General features: G+C 41.9%; 1 protein-coding gene across 1 annotated transcript; it reads left to right on the plus strand.

Moving 5' to 3' along the window:
* Window positions 1-13: 13 nt before the first annotated feature.
* LOC110521279 (tripartite motif-containing protein 66-like) lies at window positions 14-20864 on the plus strand. The gene is made up of 10 exons (XM_036969443.1): window positions 14-149; window positions 6034-6246; window positions 6502-6667; window positions 6754-6829; window positions 7279-7504; window positions 8341-8921; window positions 12742-12874; window positions 13112-13186; window positions 19565-19717; window positions 19983-20864. The coding sequence occupies exons 2-10, from the start codon at window positions 6052-6054 to the stop codon at window positions 20175-20177; spliced, it is 1800 nt and encodes a 599-aa protein (XP_036825338.1). The 5' UTR covers window positions 14-149; window positions 6034-6051; the 3' UTR covers window positions 20178-20864.
* Window positions 20865-25985: the final 5121 nt, after the last annotated feature.

The following is a 25985-nucleotide window of genomic DNA, read 5'->3' on the forward strand; positions in this document are numbered from 1 at the left end:
TGTAAGTACCTACCATCTTGGAGGATAAATTAAAGAGGAACGCGAATTGGAAATCTCACGGTTTTGTACGAGATTTGCAACGCGACACAACTTTCAAAGAAACCTACAGCGACGGTCAGACGGACGGTCCGTGCTATACGGAATTCTCGGTACGTCCCTACCTCATTGAAGTTTTTTTTTAAATTGTTAGGTAAGGGTTATGGGACGGACACCAACAGGACTCCAGAAAAAAATGAATGTGCGAATACAAGCTGATAAAGTGAGAAGTTTATGAATATGAATTGAAACAATGCTATTCATTCCTGAGTTAGACTGAATGATATCGCAGTTTGATCCCCAACCAAATCACGACCACACGAAGCTGCAGTAGGCTTATTTATTTATTAGGCTATAACAAACATTTCTCAGAGACCAGTATCAGTAATCTTTGTTGGACAATTTACATCCCAGCTAGCACATAACGTTCTGAGAACCATGTTTCTTAGCGCTTGGCGAGAGCGTAGTTGTCCTATGGTTATTTTGCATGCAACCTTCCTACACATTTCTGGGAATTCTGCAAGATTGCTGCTTCACACTGGGCACACACGGGTTGAATCAACATTGCTTCCACATAATTTCAATTCAATTACGTTGAGCCAACTTGGAATTGACGTCTGTGCCCTGTGTTGGTTCTGGAACATTCTCAGCACCTTTATGGAACTTTACAAAAATACTTTATTTTCTTGGTATTTCATTACTTTAACAGAACGTTTCCTAAAAGTTCAAACATGGTTACGTTTCATTTCAATTTTGGTAATGTTCTAGGAACTCTCCAACTGGTTTGACATTGGGAATGTTTTCAAATAGTTCAGAGAACATTAAGAAACAATGTTCCCCTCTTGTGAGAATTTCAGTACTTCAGCATAATGTTCCCTACAGGTTTCCCCATGGTTCTATATAAAGTAATGTTCTCAACTTCTTCTGAGAATGTTAAGTAACAATGTTCTTGTTTGGGAATTTCAGTACTTCAGCATAATGTTTCCTCATGGTTCTATTTCAAGTCATGTTCTCAACTTGTTCTGAGAACATTAAGAAAACGTACCTTAAAAACCACAATAATATTTTAGTAGCGCTCAGAGAACGTTCTAAGAATGTTATTTTAAGAAACATGTGCATTCTGTTCTCAGCATCAACAAAACGTTCTCTATCCTCTATCTTGTTAAGTGTGTTGCCCACACCTGATCTTAATGAGTACTTGTTTTCTTTGCAATGGGGTCTGTTTGAATAGACTAAAATAAAGGTTGTGGTTGTGATAAAACGTTTAGCTGGCCATGAGGTATGGGTATAATGGCGGACAGGAAAAAATGAGAAAAGTGGAGCACATTATAAGTAAATATGGAATTTGGGAATGCACAGAACGTTTGGAAGAGCGAAAGAAGATAATGAGAGTAAGGATTAATCAACTGCGGTGGCAGGTGTGGTGAAGACCGCCAAGTTTGAGCCTGGAATTTAAAAGGTCAGTGGGGTCTGGGTTGTTGTCTCTTGTAATTGTCACGACATCTACCGAAGTCGATGCCTCTCCTGGTTCGGGCGGTGCTCGGCGGTCGACGTCACCGGTCTTCTAGCCATCATTGATCCATTTTTCATTGGTTTTGTCTTGTCTTCCTACACTACCGGTTCCAATCCAATTCTTTACCTGTTATGTATTTTGCCCTCTGTTTCCCCTCATCTCTTTGTCAGAGATTGTTTGTTATTATTTTCGTGTTGTTTGTATAGGTGCGCGTCGGGTCCTCGTACCCACTTTGTTTTGTGTCTTTTTTTCATGGTTTTGGAGTTATGTTTTTTACGTCATTAAACTACTACATTTTTACCAAGAATAATTATCCTGCGCCTGACTTACTTGCCACCTATACACACTCCTATGACAGTAATGCTGTTGAATCTAGTGATTTGTATCTTGTTTTTATTGTTGTCTGAATACAATACCTGTTTTGTAAAGTAGACCATTTGACATGAATGGGATACAGTACCTCCAGTTCCTTGTTTTAATTGGTTAAGTTTATCCAGCTCCTCTATGACTGGCTTCATCATTTTGATGTGGTCCTCTGCCTTCCTCTTTACAATTTTGATTCTTTCTAACCTAACTGTTATACGTTCCTGTATTGCACGGGAAGGCCCTCAGATTTACTGAAGTACATATATTTTTTAAAGAGAATTAAACATTACAGACCAATCAAAAATATTAAATAAAGGGGAACATTTAAGAATAGGACATGTAAAGTATAAATCAAGTGAGTTTCGTGTATAGGCGACACAAACCACAACGTAGCATTTCGAAATGAGGCAGTTGAACTTAATCTACTCACTTGACCTCTGCTGGTCTCTATTCTCTCTACTCGCTCTCTGCAGGACTCGAGTGATTTGTAGCTTGTTTTATTGTTTTGTCTGAATACAATACCTGTTTGGGTTATTGCTCTGTCCATCACCGACTCTTTGCAGCAATCACAGGCAACACCTCGATGAGCAACTGCAACAGGAGATAGCCCTTTTCCACCAACTGGATCATGTACAGAACATCACCTTCATCTGCCAACCACAGTTCAGCGGTGTGCTGGTGAGCACTTCACCATATTTGTTCACTTGAACAATGGACCCTTTCTTGTTTGACTTAATCTGCAAAATTGTAATTATTCGCCTACCTCCTCATGCCTTTTGCACACAATCTATATATACTCTTTTTTTCCCCTTTTTTTCTTCTACTGTGTTATTGACTTGTTAATTGTTTACTCCATGTGTAACTCTGTGTTGTTGTCTGTTCACACTGCTATGCTTTATCTTGGCCAGGTCGCAGTTGTAAATGAGAACTTGTTCTCAACTAGCCTACCTGGTTAAATAAAGGTGAAATAAAAACATTTAAAAAATATGTTCTTGGAGTATGTTTGAAATGGCCCCTTACAGTCATTTGTTGTAGAAACAGAAGGCCATCCCGCTGGTTAAATCAATGTTTCCATGTTGTTTCAAAGAAAATACACTGAACCATCGTGAAATAGACGTTGAACTTATGTCTGTGCCCAGTGGGATGTCATGTGATTCCTTCAGTGTTGTACAAACATTTTTTGTTTAAACAACACATAAATGTGGGACCATCACTGCTGTTAAGTAGGCCTGTGTGTGTAATCAGAATACATTTTGTACTGTTATTTTGTGTGGCCAGAAGCATAATGGAACTACACACTGGTGCAAAGCTATCCATTTGGAAAGAACAGTAACAAATTGTGAGACTGGGTACGAGGTTACTGTTCTTTTCAAATGGACGTCTGTTGGTTATTACGATAAGAATGTTTGCTCAAATGTTACCGTTAATGTCATGCAAATAACTCCAGGCTTTTTTCTTAGCTGAAGAATGATAGGGTGACAAGGTGTGCTTTTTTTTATTGTGCTTCTATTACCCACATAAAGTCTGGACCGAATATTAAAAATACATCCGTATAGAGATTCCATAACTCAAACCTTGTTTGTCAGATTTGTCACCATGTACAAGACCTCCTGGATTCTATAACTCAAACCCTTGTTTGTCAGATTTGTCACCATGTACAAGACCTCCTGGATTCTATAACTCAAACCCTTGTTTGTCAGATTTGTCACCAGGTACAAGACCTCCGGTAATCCTTAGTCCTTACTACTAGCACCTCAGTCAAAATTCAGTTATACTGGGACGCTAGCCTTTGAACAAGGCAGATAGCCACTCTAGGTATGAAAATCTTCCCATATCAAATAATGAATTAATTTAGTCAGCAATTTGTTGTTGTCAATGAGACTTATAAGATACCGTTTGGGTATTTAATTTGTCTTGTAAAAAGTTGATTTAACATTGTACAAAACATATAGAACATCTGCTCTTTCCATGATCCCTTATTGATGTCACTTGTTCAATCCACTTCAATCATTGTAATGAAGGGGAGGAGACAGGTTAATGAATGATTTCTAAGTCTTGAGACATGGAATGTGTGTGTGTGTCATTCAGAGGGTGAATGGGCAAGACAAAAGATGTATGTGCCTTTTGAACCGGGTTTGGTAGTAGGTGCCAGGCTCACCGGTTTGTGTCAATAACTGCACCGCTGCTGGGTTTTTCACTCAACAGTTTCCCGTGTGGATCACAAATGGTCCACCACCCAAAGGACATCCAGCCAACTTGACACAACTGTGTAAAGCATTGGGGTCAACATCGGTCAGCATCCCTGTGGAACGCTTTCAACACCTTGTAGAGTCCATGCCCCATGTTCTTAATATTTTGTAGACTGTGTATATCCAAAAGTAATGTATTTAAATCACGACAGGCCATTTTGGGTTAAAAGCTCATTTGATTTGTCTACATTGAGGTTATTTGGTCATTGAGGGAGAAAACCGGCAGGTTTTTGAGGAGTGTAGCAGTGTCTCCCAAAGCCTCAGAAAATCTCCTCTTTGGCTTCCACTGCCCTCTTGAATCATAGCTATGGTTCCCTGCTCTATCCTCAACAGGGTTGCTTTTCCTGATATGAAGACACATCACAGATCCAGAATCAGTCAGATCAGTCACACCCAGATCCAAACTCTCAGCAGAACCCACAGGAACAGGTCTAGAATCAACCCCGTACCCTGTGGACCAGACTTCACCCTAAGATGGTCCTGTAGTGGCTCCTCTCCAGGCCTTCTACAGATCACACCAGAACATTTGCTGTGGTCTCCTCACCAGCCCCTGGTCCAGAGGCTACAAGGCAGCCAGAGGCAGATGGACATGGGATGGTACTCAAGGCAGCAGACAGAGCTGGGTTGGGGTCGGGTCGATTTGGCCAGCTGAAGCACATGACGGTGCACAAGGCCCTTCGAGTCAGACAACGTCAAGCACAGGCCACACAGAGGAACAGCAGGAGTTCCAGTTGATTAAACTTCCAGCACAGAGACAGCAAGACCAAGTCTAAGACCAGATACTGCTGTTTGTGTCCAAGTTAACATGTTGGTACCCACCCGCAAGCTTTAAAGAGCGTTAGTATAGATTGCATGTGTGTGCTTCATCATCAATAATGGTGACGGCAGCTTGAAGATTTGATTGTCCGGCTTTTCACATTTTAACACAATACAACCAAGCTTGTGAGATGCTTTTCCATCTACACCCCTACCACTATCTGACGTGTAGGTGGATTAATATGGAACACTTTGCAGTGCACTGCAAACTCACATGTACAAAACCAGGGTTGTGTTCATTAGGGACAAAATGCAAGAAAAACAGTGAGCTGCTGCCTGAACCAATTAGGAACACTTGCTTTTGTTTTCTGTTGCGAAATGTTTTTCTAAGGTGTGCCCTAATGAATACAATCCAGGTACTAATGAGATGCCAGGGGGGAGAGGACGCGTGTAGGGACAATTTTTGCGTCAACCGTTCCTCCAATCAGGGAGGACCACCGTGATACTCCCCCGTCATCTCTTTGCTTCTTTCCTCTCTTCATCCATCAACATCAATCTATATCATCCCATCTTCCACTGTCCCGGAGAAAAGGAAAAGCACTACCACTCTTCTCATTAGGTCAGAAACACAGTTATTCTGTAGTCACACACTCATATTCGTTGCTTAGAAAAGTTTATTGTTGCACTATTGGGACATTGTAGAGGTAAGTGTTATTGTGCTGTCACTATAGTGAATCGCTATAAATATATATATGTTTTACTGTAGACGTCTGTGCGTTCTGTCGTCTCGTCGTGACATGGTAATGTTCGCTGGATGTCATAAATTGTCGTTTTTCTTTCGACTACAATCAGCACCTGGTGGTTTTGTTAATGTAGATGTAGGTCATAGTTCAGGGCATCTTTCGTTATGGTGTTTATGTAGATTCAGTGAATAGTCCGGGGCATCTTTCGGTGCTTATGTAGATTCAGGGCATCTTTCGTTATGGCATACCATTGGGACATTTGTTTTGCAACTGTAAACTGGCCTATGGCTGTAGGGATATAAGACTATTGTTAACTGGCCTATAGCTGTAGAGATGTAGACACACGACCAACTCACTATCTACCACCCAGGGATCCAGTTCGCTGGCGATGGCAGCGGCGGCCCGCAGGCGCCATGGCAACATGCCCCAAAGGCGGGCGACTTTGTTGCCGCGGGGATTCCAGCGCTCCATGGCCAAACGGGTGACATCGACAGCAACGGAGAGACAGCCCACTGGGAAGACTGAGACTACTGGCCCAAACCTGGTAACCACAGCAGGTGCACCGAGGCAGACAACACAGCAGGTAATACGGGAAAGGGGGGAGGGGTAAAAGAGAGAGTGAGAAAGTGGTAGAGATAAGAAAGTAGAGCAATGAAGATGTAGAAAGGGGCAGAGGGGGATAGAAATAAATAGAGAATTGGAGAGAAAGTGAGATATGGCCTTTTTATGTTTTTTTTGCATGGACTTTGAACGAAAGTGTTACACTTAGGTTGACAGGAAGTTGAAGTGTTTATCTTACTCTGATTATACTGGTCCATCTTTGTCTGCCTCCCTGTAGCCTGGCACTATTCAGCCCTGTGGGATAGAAATGGGGCCAGGTTGGACATTTATCTGCAAAGCCAAGTTGTCCCCCTCATCTCCTCAGCAGCGTCAAAATCACCCTGACACAACCATCGCTCCTTTGACAGTCTGTCAGACAGAGCCCGACATACAGAGTTCTCATGGTTGTACCCTAAGATATCATAAAGTAATTAAATACAGTGGAATGCCAAAGTTGCTGCTCTCATAAATGTACTACTTATCTCCTCAGTATGGGTCCATAGTGGGAAGAACAGAGAGGCTGATGGGAATAACAGAACCATAGCAGCTTCACTGGAGAGAATCAGGTATGCCAAGTCAGTTTCAGAAAATAATGACATCCCTTGGATAGTAATGCTCAGTCTTGTGTGTTTGCTCAGACCTACGGTGTCCATTTCAGGACAGAGCCAACAACTTCCATCGATGTGATTGTCCTAATATGGACACCGTACAAACCAAAACAGGATATTCAAGACAGTGAAATGAATGCAGATGAAATATTACATAAGGGACTGGTAATTTGCTAGCAACATACATAGCAACGAGACCTGTTTGAGACAAACAGAAACGTAAAGCGAAATTAACAGACATTTCAACTTACTTTTTTAATACATTGGCATTGACATAAAATTACTACATTGGTCTTGTAATATCAACATATTCAAATAACTACAGAGCAAATTGGCCAGTGTTATTTTGTAGCATATTATGTTTAAGACAGGACCTCGTAGACTAAGGCCATTTTCCATATCCTCAGGATCCATCCAGAGTCCCAGAGGATTTTGGGCAGTTCCTGTGTAGCCACTGTGCGTCTGGAGCGTCTGAGGATCAAACTTGACCCCGGACAGTCAGTTGCCCTGTCAATGGTACCGCCACTGGTGTCTTTGGTGTCACTGTTACGCCAACCACACTCAGAGTTGCTGACTGAGGACGCTGCGGCGCCTCTGCCGGCAGTCATTACCCCAGAGGAGCATGTCCAACAGGTACAGACCATAGAGTTGGATAGAGGGCGCATTTGCCACAAAGCCTGCATGCTTTACCATGAAATGTTACCATGGGTGCTGATGAAAGGGACTGGTAATTTGCTAGCAACATACGTAGCAACAAGACCTGCAGTGCCATTGAGTACTTTCAACATTTTGAAACAGTCAACTGGGTGGCACTTCCTATGGGTAAACAAGTGATCATAGAATTACATACAAGTCAGCAGGAGGGAACAGCCAATGAACTATAGCCCTGAGCAAACATTCCATTCACTGCATGTGGAAGTAAATCACCAACATTGGCTTTATGCCTGTTCTGACAGCACACTCCAGATGGCAGTAGTCACCGTTTCAGTTTGTTTACCGACTGCCAACAAACTCCTAGAAGTCTACTTTAAAGTTGCCCTCAATGGTGCTGCCCATGCTGTCAAAGTCATTATGGTAAAGATGCAAAGAACGGCCCTGTATCTACCTCTACAGATTCACCTGGTTCCCCACATATTTTATCATGTTATGATACAGTGTTACAAATACGTTAGTGCTTTAAAAAGTCCTACTCTATTAGACGAGTCAGACGTTTAATTCCTAAATCAGGGTTTAATGTCAATGAGAGTTGCATGAATGCACGTTTCTCAAATTAGGATTCGGCCACCTCGAATCACACTGGGTTAGAGAGGTTACACAGTTACGGTAATTGCCTGGGGTTCAACGTTTGAAATGGCTTTCCTCCACGCCCATCAACCAAGCTGACCTGTCCCTGTTCTACATAGAGTAATGTGTTTATTGGCCAATTCTATAAATGTGACTTTAGATTCCTGTCTGTCTTCTATTTGAAGACAGGGTCCAGTCTGGATTTCCAGCAGAGTTCAGCAAACAGAGAAGAGTCATCTGGATCAGTACCAGGGGCCTCAGGGATGGAGCCAACACAAATACAGGGGCCCCTTTGGACTGAACCACCACACCTTCAGGAGAGACCTGCACTCCCATCGCCCCCTATAGGACAAGCACCAGAATCAGATCTAGTACTCGACTTGGAGTCTGAATCGGAGTCTGAATTGGTTCCAGGTCTGAAATCTGGCTCAGATTCACTGGAAATAGAATCAGACCTGGAGCCAAAGTCAGAACTGAATCTGCCAATGGAGTTAGATTCAAAGTTGGAATCAGAAACAAAACTGGAATCTGATTGGGAGCCTGCAGATGGGGAGGACAGTGAGGGGGGTCATGTGGGGCAGTTCGCACCTATCGATGGGTCTATCGTGTCCCAGGAGCAGCCTGAGAACGAGAAAGGGGCAGCAGGGATGGAGAGTGAGGATTTCTGTGCGGTGTGCTTCAATGGGGGTGACTTGCTGTGCTGCGATGGCTGCCCTAAGGTCTACCACCTCTCCTGCCACATACCACCCCTCCGAAGCTCCCCACTGTATGTATTAAGATGCCATTGTTGGTGTTTATGAACGTTTTATAATGATTTCTTCTAAACATTTTTCCAAATAGAGTTTCACATCCTTTGAATATTTGTGTATCCCACACATTTTACATGTGGAGATACAATTTCAGGAAAATGTGTATTATACTGTAACGCAGACCCTGCCCCAAAACGAATCAGTTGGATGTGCCTTTGATTTCCATAGGTGGGCTTGTTTTTACACGGAACCCCCCCCATGTGTGCACGTGCGTACATGCATATTTGAATGGCTGTTATAGTAAAGACTATAGGTAGTTGGTAAGTTTCAAGGTTGGGCAAGCTTACAATTGACCTTTTCTACCAATCTGTGTGCCAGTTATTATTATTTTATATGCAGATTTTCGTGGAACAGTTTCATTTTAATAATGTTTTCGTTTCTCAAAATAATTATCACATAGTTAATCATAAACATCTAAAGTAAAATTATAAAAAATATAAAAGTTCAAATGTAACTATGGCGAGAGCACTAGCCTCTGTCATATGGACACATTGATACTCTGTGATCCATTGGCGGCTAAAGAAATGAGCGCATAGAACTCAGAGATAGGCTATTGGCCAATGCAGCAGTAGGCCTATAACGTTTCAATCACGTTCGTCTCTCTTTTCTGCCTGTCTGCCTCCCTTTCTATCTGTCTTGACTTGAGCTATTGCTAGGGAAGTTCGACATTGTAATAATTTAGTTAATATTGGGATAATCAGATCATCATACACTACCTGACCAAAAGTATGTCGAAGTATGAACTTTACACCCCTCCAGAAGACGATTGTCATTGCACATGGTGATCTTAGGCTTGTGTGTGGCTGCTTGGCCATGGAAACCCATTTCATGAAGCCCCCGACGAACAGTTATTGTTTCCAGAGGCAGTTTGGAAGTTGGTAGTGAGTGTTGCAACCGAGGAGAGGCGATTCATTTTTAATTTTTACGTGCTACGCACTTCTGCACTCGCCGGTCCCGTTCTGTGAGCTTGTGTGGCCTACCACTTTGCGGCTGTGCCATTGTTGCTCCTAGACGTCTCCACTTCACAATAACAACAGTTGACCGGAGCAGCTCTAGCAGGGCAGAAATGTGATGAACTGACTTGTTGTAAAGGTGGCATCCTATGACAGTGCCACGTTGACAGTCACTGAGCTCTTCAGTATCGGCCATTCTACTGCCAATAGTTGTCTATGGAGATTGCATGGCTGTGTGCTCGATTTTATACCTGTCAGCAACAGGTTTTACTGAAATAGCAGAATCCACTAATTTGAAGGGGTGGTTTGTTCTTTCACACCGACGCTTGGTGATTATCGAGGCCGGGAGTGTTAGAAAGATTTTTCAAATACGAGGAACTATCGTTTGTAATGGATGTAAAAAACATTTTTTAAAGACTTTGTTGACTTGTGTGAGTCCGAAGAAAAAATTACTGAGAATCTCAGCTTATTAATGGTGGAGGTGGTAAGTTAAGACCAGACATCCAAACCCCTTTTTAAAGCAATGAGGCTGATGCAACAGATCAGAATGTTTAGCTTAAAATGTTGATAAACTATTAGGCTATTTCTTCCCATTATAAGTGCAGCAATGCACACACAGCAGTAGGCTATATGTGTGAATGTTCCAAAATACATCAACTGCAACCCATGGGTTGTTAATATAAAAGAAAGTTGAGAACATGAGACAAGTACTGGTTTCAATTGCATATGAGGAAGTGATTAAAAAATAATCCCTTTAACATTCTTATGGTCGGAACACGGTAAAATATACCTCATAAAATGACAAGTCCAGGTTTTAAACAATTACGTTTATGGTTGAATTGTTTTAAAATGTTGACTGCCTCCTGTTTAGACTTCAAGGTGGGTGATGTTGCGGTGTGCAACAAACACGGGCCTTTCTCCTATTTGGGGCGACAGGTAGCCCTAATAACCGAAAGGTTGCAAGATCGAATCCCCGAGCCAACAAGCTAAAAATCTGTCATTCTGCCCCTAAACAAGGCAGTTACTTCTATGCGTGCTCAGTCGTGCTCGTGTTATCAGGACAGAGAAACCAGACTCATTGCTCATGGAAAACTCCAAAGAAAAGATTGACAAAACTCATAGTCGTTGTGAACTCTGCAAATAACATTTCCACTCCGAGAATGAGAATGGTAAATGACTAATTAATACATGCATTAACATAAATGTGTGTAACCAAATGAAGAGGGGTTAAGGGTACATTTACTAGACCTACTGGTGACATGTAATGGGGAATTTATGAAAAAGAAACCATCGAAGGGCAAACTATTCACACAATGAACGGGAAAGAATTGGTGGGAGACAGCTGAGTGCATTCTGGAGAGCTGAGTGCATTCTGGAGAGCTGAGTGCATTCTGGAGAGCTGAGCGCATTCTGGAGAGCTGAGCGCATTCTGGAGAGCTGAGCGCATTCTGGAGAGCTGAGCGCATTCTGGAGAGCTGAGCGCATTCTGGAGAGCTGAGCGCATTCTGGAGAGCTGAGCGCATTCTGGAGAGCTGAGCGCATTCTGGAGAGCTGAGCGCATTCTGGAGAGCTGAGCGCATTCTGGAGAGCTGAGCGCATTCTGGAGAGCTGAGCGCATTCTGGAGAGCTGAGCGCATTCTGGAGAGCTGAGTGCATTCTGGAGAGAGACATACCATATCTTTGCCACACACCTCCTTCTTGTTGCAACATTTTAATGATACTCAAGACACATTATCTTCACACATATTTTAGATGCTTTTCACTGACAGCCTCAACTCAATCAGCTAGACATAATGCCATACGCGCCGCCCAAATTGAAGGATTTACAAATAGGTATAGACCTACACATTTATGATTTGAAACAATCCACAAATCTTTTTTGAAAATCAGCTAATGATCCTCTGTGGCTAAGTCATGCTCTTTGGTGAAGTGTTTTTAATGTTTTTATTTAGACAGGAGTAGTAATTCTATAATTTTGGCCAAACATCAATTTACTTTTGGGGAAGCCAGCATCCTAACAGTGCACCAGCCAATTTTCCTTTCCAATTCGCAAGAGGCTGAAACCAGAGATCTGTATATAATGACAAGATGCTCATGCCTCCGCCCTAACAATGGGAGTCGTTGTCCCAAAGGCGGGAAGGCAGGCGACAAGCTTAGGTCTGCACAGGGGTGCAACTTTCACATGTCCCCCCAACATTCGGAAATTGCATTTTTGTCCCCCACCCAGCTTTATCCTTGGAATGTGATACAAAACGAGGCAACGGTGTGCTTTAGGACCATGCAGATGCCTCCGAGCGGTCGGGAAGGCTGTTTGGAGTGTTTATCCAACTGAAAAATAGAAAAATAAAATAGTAATAATTGGTCTCCCCCACTTCTAAAACTAAAGTTGCGCCCCTGGATCTGCATATAATTCATAAGAAACTCATTGTGCTTATTCTGGGCAGATTTAGCTCACAAAAGGCTAAGAAAATCATTGGGCTTATTCTGGGCAGATTTTGGCAAGAGTGAGCTTCACCTCTTCCTCTCTGCTGAAACTCTCGATTGATGCATCTTTCTGTCGGCATGCATCTCTGTAAAATACATGATCAATATTTTATTTGGACTGGCGCAGAGGTACGTTAGGGCGGGCCAAGCCCCCGAAGGCCCGCACATAACCCCGGCCCTGCTGTCGTGCAAAACTAAACCGGTCTTGAGTTGGCAATGTTCAACAATATGTGTTCTGTAACCAATAACCATACTGACAGTTTATGTAATACTGAAAGCCTCTGGATTAGATGAGGAAATGGAACAAATATGAATCTGACCCTCTCTCTCTGTCCCACAGGGGCGACTGGGTGTGCACATTGTGCCGGAGTGACCAAGAACCTGGGGTGGGCTATGACTGTGAGACCATACATCCCTCGACAGACCACCAGGGGGCAGGCACACCATACACACTGTCCAGCCTGGACCAAAGAGTGGGTTATGATGATGATCTTCACTGTATCCGTTAGGACATTCTTTCCATGTCATACAGCAGTCAAGCATACAAGTATTCGCATAGACAGATTTACAGCACATCGCCAACATACGCTAAAGGAGAGTAGATAAGAGCCAGCTACAGTGTCTGTTTAGGATTGGGAACTACCATGGTTTAATGAAGGGAATAGTGGGGTTCAGTATGATTTTAGTTACGTGTATCTCTTTCTTTGCAGAGGTGTGAGAAGCTGACTCTTCTGTTGTCCAGCCACGTCCTCAGTGCTCCATTCCAGGAGCCTGTCAGCCCACTGGTAATAAGGCACCAATCATCTTCCTCCAAGTCTATTGACATATCTTCCTCTATTCAGTGGTGGGAAAAGTATCCAATTGTCAAACTTGAGTAAAAGTAAAGATGCCTTTAATAGAAAATGACTCAAGTAAAAGTCACCCAGTAAAATACTACTTGAGTAAAAGTATAAAAGTATTTGGTTTGAAATATACTTAAGTATCAAAAGTAAATGTAATTGCTAAAATATACTTGAGTCAAAAGTAAAAGTATAAATCATATCAAATTCCTTATATTAAGCAACCCAGACATTACGATTTTCTTGTTGTTTTAAATTTAATTTATGGATAGCCAGGGGCACTCTTCAACAGTCTGACATAATTTACAAACAAAGTTATTTGTGTTTAGGGATGACCAGGGATATTATCTTCATAAGTGGGTGAATTAGACCATTTTCCTGTCCTGCTAAGCATTCAAAATGTAACGAATACTTTTGGGTGTCAGGGGAAATGTAAGGAGTAAAAAGTACATGATTTTCTTTAGGAATGTAGTGGAGAGAAAAAGAAGACAGCACCCGGAAAAGACGGCTGATGTTCTACATGCTCCTAACGGATTGTGTTTTTATGTTAATTTTTTTTGCGTTGTTAAACTTATTTTTTAACTTATTTTGTACATAATGTTGCTGCTACAGTCTCTTATGACCAAAAATAACTAATGGACATTAGAACATTGATTACTCATCGCGGACTGGCAGAAGCTTGTTTTTCCTTTAACGAGCCCGACGTGAACGACAATCTGCTTTCCCAGGAACAGGCCCAAATCCCCGTCATTTGCGTGAAGAGACGACGGAGAAAAAGGACAGAGGTCGGGCTGCCTTCTGAGAATTTGAAGGTGATTGAATAAACCCCCCCCCCTGCCTTCTGTTCTTCTAGCTAACTTCCAATCATTGGAAAATAAAATCGACAACCTACGAGGAAGATTAAACTACCAACAGGACATCAAAAACGTTAATACCTTATGCTTCACGGAGTCGTGGCTGAATGACGACATTATCAACATACAGCTGGCTGGTTATATGCTCTATCGGCAGGATAGATCCGCGGCGTCTGGTAAGACCAGGGGTGGCGGACTATGCATATATGTAAACAGCGGGTGCACAATATCTTAAGTAAGTCAAGGTTTTGCTCACCTGAGGTAGAGTATCTAGCTGTAGACCACGCTATCTACCTAGAGTGTTCATCTGTATTTTTCGTAGCTGTCGACATACCAGGTTGTAAATGAGAACTTGTTCTCAACTGGCCTACCTGGTTAAACAAAGGTGAAATAAATACTACCACAGACCAATGTTGTAACTAAGACCGCACTCAATGAGCTGTATTCCGCCATAAGCAAACAGGAAAACGCTCATCCAGAGGCAGCACTCCTAGTGGCCCGGGGACTTTAATGCAGGGAAACTGAAATCTGGTTTTACCAAATTTCTATCAGCATGTTAAATGTGCAACCAGAGATGAAAAAACTCGAGACCACCTTTACTCCACACACAGAGACACGTACAAAGCTCTCCCTCGCCCTCCATTTGGCAATTTTGACCATAATTATATCCTCCTGATTCCTGCTTACAAGCTCAAATTAAACCAGGAAGCACCAGTGACTCGGTCAATTAAAAAAGTGGTCAGATGAAGCAGAGGACTGTTTTGCTAGCACAGACTGGAATATGTTCCGGGATTCTTCCGATGGCGTTGAGTACACCACATCAGTCATTGGCTTCATCAATAAGTGCATTGATGACGTCGTCCCCACTCTTGCTCACCCCGAGGAAGGCACAGTGATGCCAAAAAATTGGTAAATACCCATTAAATGGCTGGGTTTATACATGGAGTGTAATTACATACCCCAACCAGAAGCCATGGGTTACAGGCAATATCTGCACTGAGCTAAAAGCTAAAGCTGCTGCTTTCAAGGAGCGGGACTCTAACCCGCAAGCTTATAAGAAATCCCGCTATGTCCTCCGACGAACCATCAACCAGGCAAAGCATCAATACAGGACTAAGATTGAATCGTACTACACCGGCTCCAACGCTCTTCGGATGTGGCTGGGCTTGCAAACCATTACAGACTACGAAGGGAAGAACAGCCGAGAGCTCCTCAGTGACACGAGCCTACCAGACGAGCTAAACCACTTCTATGCTCCCTTCGAGGCAAATAACACTGAAACATGCATGAGAGCACCAGCTGTTCCGGACGACTGTGTGATCACACTCTCCACAGCGGAAGTGAGTAAGATTTTTAAACAGGTCAACATTCACATGACCACAGGTCCAGACAGATTACCAGGACGTGTACTGTGAGCATGTGCTTACCAACTGGCAAGTGTCTTCACTGACATTTTCAGACTGTCCCTGACTGAGGTCTGTAATACCATAATGTTTCAAGCAGACCACCATAGTCCCTGTACCTAAGAACACTAAGGTAACCTGCCTAAATGACTACCGACGACATAGCACTCACGTCTGTAGCCAAGAAGTGCTTTGAAAGGCTGGTCATGACTCACATCAACACCATTATCCCAGAAACCCTAGAATCACTCTGTTTTGTATACCGCCCTAACAGATCCACAGATAATGCAATCTCTATTGCACTCCACACTGCCCTTTCCCACCTGGACAAAAGGAACACCTATGTGAGAATGCTATTCATTGACTACAGCTCAGCGTTCAACACCATAGTTCCCTTAAAGCTCATCAATAAGCTAAGGACCCTGGGTCTAAACACCTCCCTCTGCAACTGGATCCTGGACTTCATGACGGGCCGCCCCAAGGTGGTAAGGGTAGGTAACAACACATCCGCTATGCTGATCCTCAACATTGGGGCCCCTCAGGTGTGTGTACCTGGTCTTCTCCTGTACTCCCTGTTCACTTATAACTGCACGGCCAGGCACAACTCCAACGCCATCATTAAGTTTGCAGATGAAACAACCGACAATGACGAGACAGCCTATAGGAAGGAGGTCAGAGACCTGGCCGTGTGGTGCCAAGACAAAACCTCTCCCTCAACGTGATCAAGACAAAGGAGATGATTGTGGACTACAGTAAAAGGAGGACCGAGCACGCCCCATTCTCATCGGCGGGACTGTGGTGGAGCAGGTTGAGAGCTTCATGTTCTTTGGTGTCCACATCTCCAACAAACTAACATGGTCCAAGCACACTAAGACAGTCGTGAAGAGGGCACGACAAAACCTATTCCCCCTGAGGAGATTGAAAAGATTTGGCATGGGCCCTCAGATTCTCAAAAGGTTCTACAACTGCACCATCAAGAGCATGGTTGCATCACTGCCTGTTATGGCAACTGCTCGGCCTCCGACCGCAAGGCACTACAGAGGGTAGTGGGTACGGCCCAGTACATTACTGGGGCCAAGCTTCTTGCCATCTAGGACCTCTATACCAGGCGGTATCAGAGGAAGGCCCTAAAAATTGTCAAAGACTCCAGCGCCCTAGTCACAGACTGGTCTCTCTGCTACCACACGGCAAGCGGTACCAGAGCGGGAAGCCTAGGTCCAAGAGGCTTCTAAACAGCTTCTACCCCCCAACCCAGAAGACTCCTGAACATCTAATCAAATGGCTACCCAGACTATTTGCATTGCCGTCCCCCCCTTTACGCCACTGCTACTCTGTTATTATCTATGGATAGTCACTTTAATCACTCTACCTACATGTACATATTACCTAGACTAACCGGTACCCCCTGTATATAGTCTCGCTATTGTTATTTTACTACTGCTCTTTAACTACTTGTTACTTTTATTTCTTATTCCTATTTTTTAAACTGCATTTTTGTTGTATTCGGCGCATGTGACTAATAAAATTTGAGTAAAAATAAAATTTGTCAAAAATATAAAAAGTAAAGATACCCCAAAACCGACTTAAGTAGTACTCTAACCTGTTAGAGCTCTAGGGGCGCTATTTCATTTTTGGATAAAAAACGTTCCCGTTTTAAGCGCGATATTTTGTCACGAAAAGATGCTCGACTATGCATATTCTTGACAGTTTTGGAAAGAAAACACTCTGAAGTTTCAGAATCTGCAAAGATTTTGTCTGTAAGTGCCCCAGAACTCATTCTACAGGCGAAACCAAGATGATGCATCACCCAGGAATTAGCAGAATTTCTGAAGCTCTGTTTTCCATTCTCTCCTTATATGGCTGTGATTGCGCAACGAATGAGCCTACACTTTCTGTCGTTCGCCCAAGGTCTTAGCAGCATTGTGACGTATTTGTAGGCATATCATTGGAAGATTGACCATAAGAGACTACATTTTCCAAGTGTCCGCCTGGTGTCCTGCGTCGAATTCGGTGCGCAATTGCCAGCTGCTTCTACTTTACCATTTGATTCAGGGGAGAAAGCATGTGTCCAAGAACGATGTATCAATGAAGAGATATGTGAAAAACACCTTGATGATTGATTCTAAACAACGTTTGCCATGTTTTCAGTCGATATTATGGAGTTAATTTGGAAAAAAGTTCGCGTTTTGAGGACTGAATTTTCGGATTTTTTTTGGTAGCCAAATGTGATGTATAAAACGGAGCTATTTCTAATACACAAGGAATGTTTTTGGAAAAACGGAGCATCTGCTATCTAACTGAGAGTATCCTCATTGAAAACATCAGAAGTTCTTCAAAGGTAAATTATTTTATTTGAAGGCTTTTATGTTTTTTTGTGTAAATGTTGCCAGCTGAATGCTAATGCTAAATGCTACGTTAGCCATCAATACTGTTACACAAATGCTTGTTTTGCAATGGTTGAGAAGCATATTTTGAAAATCTGAGATGACAGTGTTGTTAACAAAAGGCTAAGCTTGAGAGCTAGCATATTTATTTCATTTCATTTGCGATTTTCATGAATAGTTAACGTTGCGTTATGGTAATGAGCTTGAGTCTGTATTCACGATCCCGGATCCGGGATGGGGAGATCAGAAAGGTTAAAGTATTTTTTACTTAAGTATGGGACAATACCAACAATGCAATGCTTCAACATTTCATCCACAAATTCTCCACAGTTAGATCATTGCATGCTGTAAATTTAAAAGAGAGAATATCTCATTCAATATGGTATGATATCAAACTTTATTTGTCACATGCTGTCACGACTTCCACCAAAGGTGGCCCCTCTCACTGTTCGGGCGGCGCTCGGCGGCGGCGTCACCGGTCTACTAGCTGCCACCGATTCTTTTTTCTTTTCTGTTGGTTTTGTCTTGATTGTTTTCACCTGTACCTTTATTTGTTGTTAATTCGGGGCTATTTAAACTTCCAAAGGAACTGATCGGTGACTACAGGAAAGGCTGGCCAAACAGGCCCCCATTAACATCAATGGGGCTGTAGTGGAGCGGGTTGATAGCTTCAAGTTCCCTGGTGTCCTGATCACCAACAAACTACCATGGCCCAAACACACCAAGACAGTCGTGAAGAAGGCACGACAAAACCTTTTTCCCTTCAGGAGACTGAAAAGACTTGGCATGGGTCCTCAGATCCTCAAAAAGTTCTACAGCTGCACCATTGAGAGCAACCTGAGCTGTTGCATCACTACCTGGTATGGCAACTACTCGGCGTCTGACCCTAAGGTGCAACAGAGGGTAGTGCGTACAGCCCAGTACATCACTGGGGCCAAGTTTCCTGCCATCCAGGACCTACACTACCATTCAAAAGTTTTGGGTTACTTAGAAATGTCCTTGTTTTTTAAAGAAAAGAGACTTCTTTAATATTAGACATTGCGCACCAGCTGTTATTGACAAAAAGACACACAAGCCCACCCCTTGTCTTACCAGACGTAGCATCTCTGTTCTGGCGGTGCATGGAAAATCCCGCCAGCTCTGTATTGTCCGTGTCGTTGTTCAGCCACGACTCTGTGAAACATAAGATATTACAGTTCTTAAGGTCCCGTTGGTAGGATAATCGTAATGGTGGGTCCTACATTTTATTTTCCAATGATTACATGTTAGCAAGTAGAACGGAAGGCAGTGGGAGTTTACTCGCTCGCCTACGGATTCTCAGAAGACAGCCCATCCTCTGTCCTCTTTCTCCGTCGTCTCTTCACGCAAATTACGGGGATTTGGGCCTGTTCCCGGGAGAGCAGTATATCCTTCTCATCAGACTTGTTAAAGGAAAAAGCTTATTTTAGTTCGTTGTGAGTAATCACTGTTCTGATGTCCAGAAGTTATTTTCGGTCATAAGAGATGGTAGCAGAAACGTTATGTACAAAATAAGTAAACAAATAAGTTACAAACAATGCAAAAACAATAACACAAGAGCACAACTGATCAGGAGCATGTAAAACATCAGCCATCCTCTTTGGCGCGCACCATCTTATTGTTATGTTGTGATAAAATTAAATTGACTCTGTGATTGGGCTCCAGGCTCGTCATTACTACCAGATCATCAAGAGGCCGATGGACCTATCAGTGATCAGGAGGAAGCTGGACCAGAGGAACACTCTTCACTACTTCACAGCCCAGCAGTTTGTGGACGACGTCCTACTCATGTTCAGGAACTGTGCAACTTTCAATTATGTAGGTCAAATCCATATGAATTAAATCATTATTTTGTTATTTAAAAAATACTTTGTTAATGTTAAGATAATATTCAATTTCCAGAAACTAAAACTATACCTATATTTTTTTTATTGCCAATAAGCCATAGAGATTTTCCCATAGACATATAGGAGCCAGGAACACAGCTTTAGATTTTTTTTGTTTTGTACATAAATTCTCCTTCATTGTGTTGAAAGTTGAACTCTGTAGCTCCCTTCATGACATCTGAACTCTTGACCTGTAGCCGGATTCTGAGGTCGCCAACGCAGGCCGTAACCTGGAGGTGTTCTTCCTGTCCAAGCTGAGGGAGGTGTTTCCCAGCCAAGCCTTCCCCACGCTGACCCAGGACAGAGCGAAAAGGAACAGTCTCGCTTGGCTGAACAGGAAAAGGAGGGACTACCACAGGAAGAAGAAACGAGGTCACTTCCTTGACTTCTGAAGTGGTCTGGTGTAATGTTGTATGGTGACAAAACATCTCACATAGTTGTATATTTTTAATATTAATGAAACCTTAGTCTGGCTGTATCTAAATACATTATTTTATAATCAAGGAATGTAGACATATGGGAACTTTTGATTCATAATTTGTGTTTTACAGTCTTGTCAAATTTGAAGTGATTAAATGTCTTTATTAAACATTTAGGGGCCAATTGAATCCATCGATGGATCTTTTGTTAAACCATCAATACTGATAAAATCACGCACACAGTCATCTTAATAGCAACCATTATTGGCCACCGATTTACTGCTCCGTGAAGCGGATGTCGAAGTTTACTCTTAGTCCTGATTGCTGCCATCATTTTTCAAGACTATTTCACCTTCCGCTGGTTTTATCATCAGAAAAATGGAATCCTGCTATTATAGCAATTTATCTATTTGACAATCATTCCGTACAACTGAAATAAACTTAATTTTCCTAGTTTACCACTTGGTTGAAGATGGGAAGGTTACAACAACGGCATCACAATAATGTGGAGGTTCTACCACTCTGAATCAACCATGGGACCAGCTCAAGAGTTGTAGCTACGCTGCCTAGGCAGCAAAAAGACCACAACCATCTAGCCAGCTAGCTAACGTTAGCATATAAGATCCGTTGCGTCTATTCATGGCTGCCAAGGGAAGCCAAGGGAAGCCAAAAAAACATTAATTAATTGACCTTTCGTTTCTGTGTTTCATCATTTTCCTTCAATTCGCAAGACACTGAATGTATCTCACCAGAGAAGCATCCGATCGAGCGAAACAGCACCTCTCTGTATGTGTAGCCCATCTATCTGATGCTGTCTGGTCAAAAATAGTATGATATTTTTGCTGCCCGTAGCATTGAATGCATGGGAAGCCAGCACACATTTGGCCTCCCTTGATATTTTTTTTATACAATAATATCTAATCAGCGTTGAGCTAAACTGAGTAAGCTCAACTGTGAATGGTCCTGGCACACCACATTTTTAAGTGTCAAGGGAAGCCAGTTTGAATTTGGCTTCACACCAATCACATCAAGCCATACGTCATTTATCAGAAAATAAATTGAATTGTTGCATCTCGTTGAGTTGATGACCTCTGGTGGCTAGCTAGCTAGCTAGCTAAAATTGTTCCTTTCCTAAATTAGCCATGGACGGAGAGAGGGATTTGGACTTGTGGTTTTACTTAATTCTCCATACTGACCAATGATTATTATAGCGATTCTGATCCAACCATAAATTCATACATTGTGCCTCTGGCCTGAGAGAATGGAAGTTCAATATGTAGCTAGATGTAACAGTAGTAGGCTAATGTTAACTAGCTGGCTAATTGTTGTCCATGAAAGGAAGTTAGGCTAGCCAGCAAGCATTTTGGCCAGGTAGCCTAGTACAACAAAAACTAAAAGTGTGTACTGTATGCCAGAGTCATAAAACATTTTGTTAACATGAAAGAGTGGAGGATGGCATTGGCCGTAGGGTGAGTTAATATGTTTTTTCCACTTATGCACACACACACAGGAATCAGTACCATGGGCAGCCACATTGTAGTTAGCTAACGTTGTTTGGACTAAATTGTTTTTGGAATATTTTAGTTGTTACTGTATTAGTAGACTAAGTATAGGTGAATTGATGATGTTGAAATGGTGTTGGAATAGTGGAGCCAGTTCCGGTTTTCTTTGCAACTTGCAGTAACTCTCGGGTGTTCTAAATCAAGTTGTTTAGTAGTCGGAAACATTAACTTGCTTGACCATGCTGTAGGTCATGTTACATGCAGTGGTGTAAAGAACTTACAGTAAGTAAAACTACTTTAAAGTACTACTTAAGTAGATTTTTGTGGTATCTGTACTTTACTATTAATATTTTTGACAACTTTTACTTCACTACATTCCTAAAGAAAATAATGTACTTTTTACTCCATACATTTTCCCTGACAACCAAAAGTACTCGTGTCACGTCCTGACCATAGAGAGCTTTTATTTAGTTAGTCTAGTTTATATTTTCTATGTGGGGTTCTAGTTTTGTTTTTTATGTTGGTGTTTGGTATGATTCCCAATTAGAGGCAGCTGGCTATCGTTGGCTCTAATTGGGGATCATATTTAAGTGGCATTTTTTCCACCTGTGTTTTATGAGATCTTGTTTTGAGTTATTGCACGTAGCATCGCTGTAGTCACGGTTCGTTGTTAGTTTATTGTTTATTTGTTTTTGTCTTTGCTAAGTTTCACTTTCTAATAAATAATGTGGAACTCAACATCTGCTGCGCCTTGGTCCGTTTCTACAAACGAACGTGACAACTCGTTACATTTTGAATGCTTAGCAGGAAACGAAAATGGTCCAGTACACGCACTTATCAAGAGAACATTCCTGGTCATCCCTACTGACTCTGGCGGACTCACTAAATACACATGCTTTGTTTGTAAATGTTGTATCCGTAAATTTAAAAAACAAGAAAATGATACTGTTTGCTTAATATAAAGAATTTTAAATAACGTTTACTTTAGATACTGAAGTTTATTTGAGCAAATACATTTACTTTTGATACTTAAGTATATTTAAAACCAAATACTTTTATAATTTTACATTAGTATTATTTCACTGGGTGACTTTAACTTTAACTTGAGTCATTATCTATTAAGGTATCTTTACTTTTACTTATGTATGACAATTGGATACCTTTTCTTCCACTGGCTGCATGCAATATGCTTTGTGGACCCCACTAGACAGATGTTGCTCTCCGTTTTTGTGTTTGAAACAAAGGTGTGGTTGAATTTGTTTTGCCTTACGCTATATCACGGTGGCAAGCCATATGCGCTTAACAGGTTATAGGGCAATCAACACAATTATCACAACACACAGGTTGTAATATGGCTTGTTTTTATTCATACATAGCTGACATACAGTGAGGGGGAAAAAGTATTTGATCATTACTCATTGGTTATTGCTGCATTGTCGGAACTAGAAGCACAAGCATTTCGATACACTCGCATTAACATCTGCTAACCATGTGTTTGTGACAAATAACATTTGATTTGATTTGAAGCCTTCGTTATAATGATATTTCAAATATTGCTGCAATCCATGTCAGTTTAATTTACAATGTGGTATTTTAATTAAGTTGTTCATGACTTTATTTTCGTAGAAGAGTAGCCTCGATGTAGTTAACTAAATCATAGTCCTAATTGATAGAGGCTGCATTGTTAACACATTTAATTGCAGACCATTACTTAGTCAAATTACGCCTACATTACGCCTGCAGCATGTGTTCAATATTTTCACCTTCTGCATTGCTTTACCGTACACACAGACTCCGACTAGCTAGATTTTAGCTAGTTGAAAAGCAAAGCACATGTGCGTCAAGTACGGAAAATACAGTCTAGACGTAATGGCAAAACAAAATGCAAATGAATCTGATAGTCAACAAACATGGAGAACTTTGATGAAAGGCTATCAGAACAAGTTCAGAAATCAAAAATATATTTGTTGAAACCTCATGTAGTGATTTCAACTCCTGGAAAGAGATCTGGGAGGTAATAGGGGTAGATGTGGTAAAGAGGTCAATGGAATGCAAACTGGGGGGATTGAAGGACACTAGATTGGCGCACATTCAACAAATCTAACAAAGTGGATATTTGTCAAATCCGTCATGACTGATATATTGTAACAGGCCCCTAATGTGGTTACTAACATCCGATTTGTGATTTGACGATGACGTGAACATAAATTGGGGTTGACATCCATATAAGCATTAACATCGGATTTTTACCTCAACATACTGTGAAATACACATTCAAACAATAGGCTAATTTTGGAATGGAGATGCAGGTGAGAAAACTGTGCAGCCTTTTTACTTCATGCTATCTTGGGTGAGCTCCCATGTCAAGCGCCAGAAAAACAGACAGGTATTTTCGTTTAGCCAGTTGCTTGTAATTAGCTGGATGGCTATAGAGATTATCCCTGAATCACTATGAGTGATGTGGTGCAGACCAATTTATTGGATGCGTATCACAGATCCCCCAAAGAGCAAGAAGTGTGAATGCTCTAACTTCTGCTGAGGCTGCATTGCAGTAAACCCTGTAAGGTCACTGCAGACGTTGGATGATTCTTCTTCTTTCTTTGAGATTTGGTTGGTGGATCAAATCCAACTTTTAGATTCATACACCGCCACCTATGGCACCGGAGTGTGAGGCCAGTCAGTCCTCTCATGATCCCTCACCCTGTATCCATATTCCTCTACCACTCTCTTCACCATACAACACTTTCTGTACTACTCTGACCCAGGCAACCTCAATCTGCCTTTCTCTCACTGGACACCTCTGATCTCCAGCCCAATGGGCACCACCTGATACTACACATTCCTTCATCTCATGCCCTCCTGCACACTTCTCACATCTAGGAATCTCCCACCTACATACTTACTCGTTGGTTATTACTGCATTGTCGGAACTAGAAGCACAAGCATTTAGCTACACTCGCATTAACATCTGCTAACCATGTGTATGTGACAAATACATTTGATTTGATTTGATTTGCTGCACCATGACCATAAGCTTGGCACCTAAAATCTCTCACGGAATAACTAACACATCCTAACTTGACGTTGTCGGGCCAGTTGTCGGCTTGACCATGCAGAGCCTTTAAAAACCCTTACGGTGAACTTTTGTAGAATCATGACCCTTTCGAGTTGTCAGTTCATTGTTCGCCGGCAGGCTAAATTTCCTTCTGTAGGAGGAGGGGGCAATTCATGAATATTCATGAGCCATTGGGTGATTGGTTGAGCCTTCTTGAGTGCATAACATTTTACATTGACATTTTAGTCATTTTAATGACGTCACACAGATGCTCTACAGAGCCTTCTGTTTAGCTAGCTGATTCCATTGGCATCGGCAGTTGGCACCGACCAAACTACTTGGCAAACACAGCTTCAGCTTGATCACCAAATTAATTGGGAAATAAATTAAAGCCTCACCAGCTAGCTAGCAGTTTATTTTAGATTCACTGTCTGATCATTCAAAAAACGAGCCCACTAATTGTTATTTTGACCTTTCCACAAATGGTCTGGTACGTATTGCTTGATATGAGCAAGTTAACACAAATGCATTCATCCACGATAAGTTAATGGCTACTGCCTGGCCAGTGATCTAGCTAGCTACATTTCAGAAATTAGCTATCCTCTTAAATGCAGTGGTCAGTGGATAAAATAAGTCAAAGAGTTGAAAATATTTGTCTAAAAATAATTAGTTGCCAGCTATTGTTGGTTATCATGTCTAACCAGTTGGCTCCTGAAGCCTATCTATGTCCCCATGAGCTCCCGAGTCTAGCTAATGTTAGCTAGCTAGCATTTCTGACTCAAATACTGTAGCTAGCAAGCCCTCATCGACAACAATTTTATTGGGGAGCAGGAATGTCAGATTCGTATTTAAATTTTATGTTAACTGTCATTGAATTTGGTGGTTAATACTGGTTTCAGACCCTTGAGAAATTGTCCACCATTTTTTGTGTTTTGGTAAGCAGAGTGACGTCGCGCACTCAAAAAGGCTCAAGCCAATTACCCGACGGGTTCTATGTCGAGACTCTTGAATATTCTTTATGAATAGGCGTCCTGCGTGCTCTGGGCATTGCTGCCTCAAATGAACAAAATTAGTCAAAAGAGTCAATAAAAGAGCCTTTACTTCCCATCACTAGTTGTAATATGTCATATTCTTCCATTTATATTTTTCCTATTCTGATCTCGTTGTTCCTGATAGGATGTTACTTCATTGGGGGCAGGAGTATTGAATGAAGCCAATGACTGT

The sequence above is a fragment of the Oncorhynchus mykiss genome, chromosome 30 (genome assembly GCF_013265735.2).
Source record: "Oncorhynchus mykiss isolate Arlee chromosome 30, USDA_OmykA_1.1, whole genome shotgun sequence".
Classification (NCBI taxonomy): Eukaryota; Metazoa; Chordata; class Actinopteri; order Salmoniformes; family Salmonidae; genus Oncorhynchus; species Oncorhynchus mykiss.

What these genes read in the sequence shown, in the direction of transcription:
- LOC110521279 (XM_036969443.1), top strand. Translation starts at nt 6,052, where the DNA reads ATGGCAGCGGCGGCCCGCAGGCGCCATGGCAACATGCCCCAAAGGCGG. An exon ending in CGAGGCAGACAACACAGCAG is followed by an intron (nt 6,247 to 6,501) that starts GTAATACGGGAA and finishes GCCTCCCTGTAG; the next exon opens with CCTGGCACTATTCAGCCCTG. An exon ending in CCCCTCCGAAGCTCCCCACT is followed by an intron (nt 8,922 to 12,741) that starts GTATGTATTAAG and finishes TCTGTCCCACAG; the next exon opens with GGGCGACTGGGTGTGCACAT.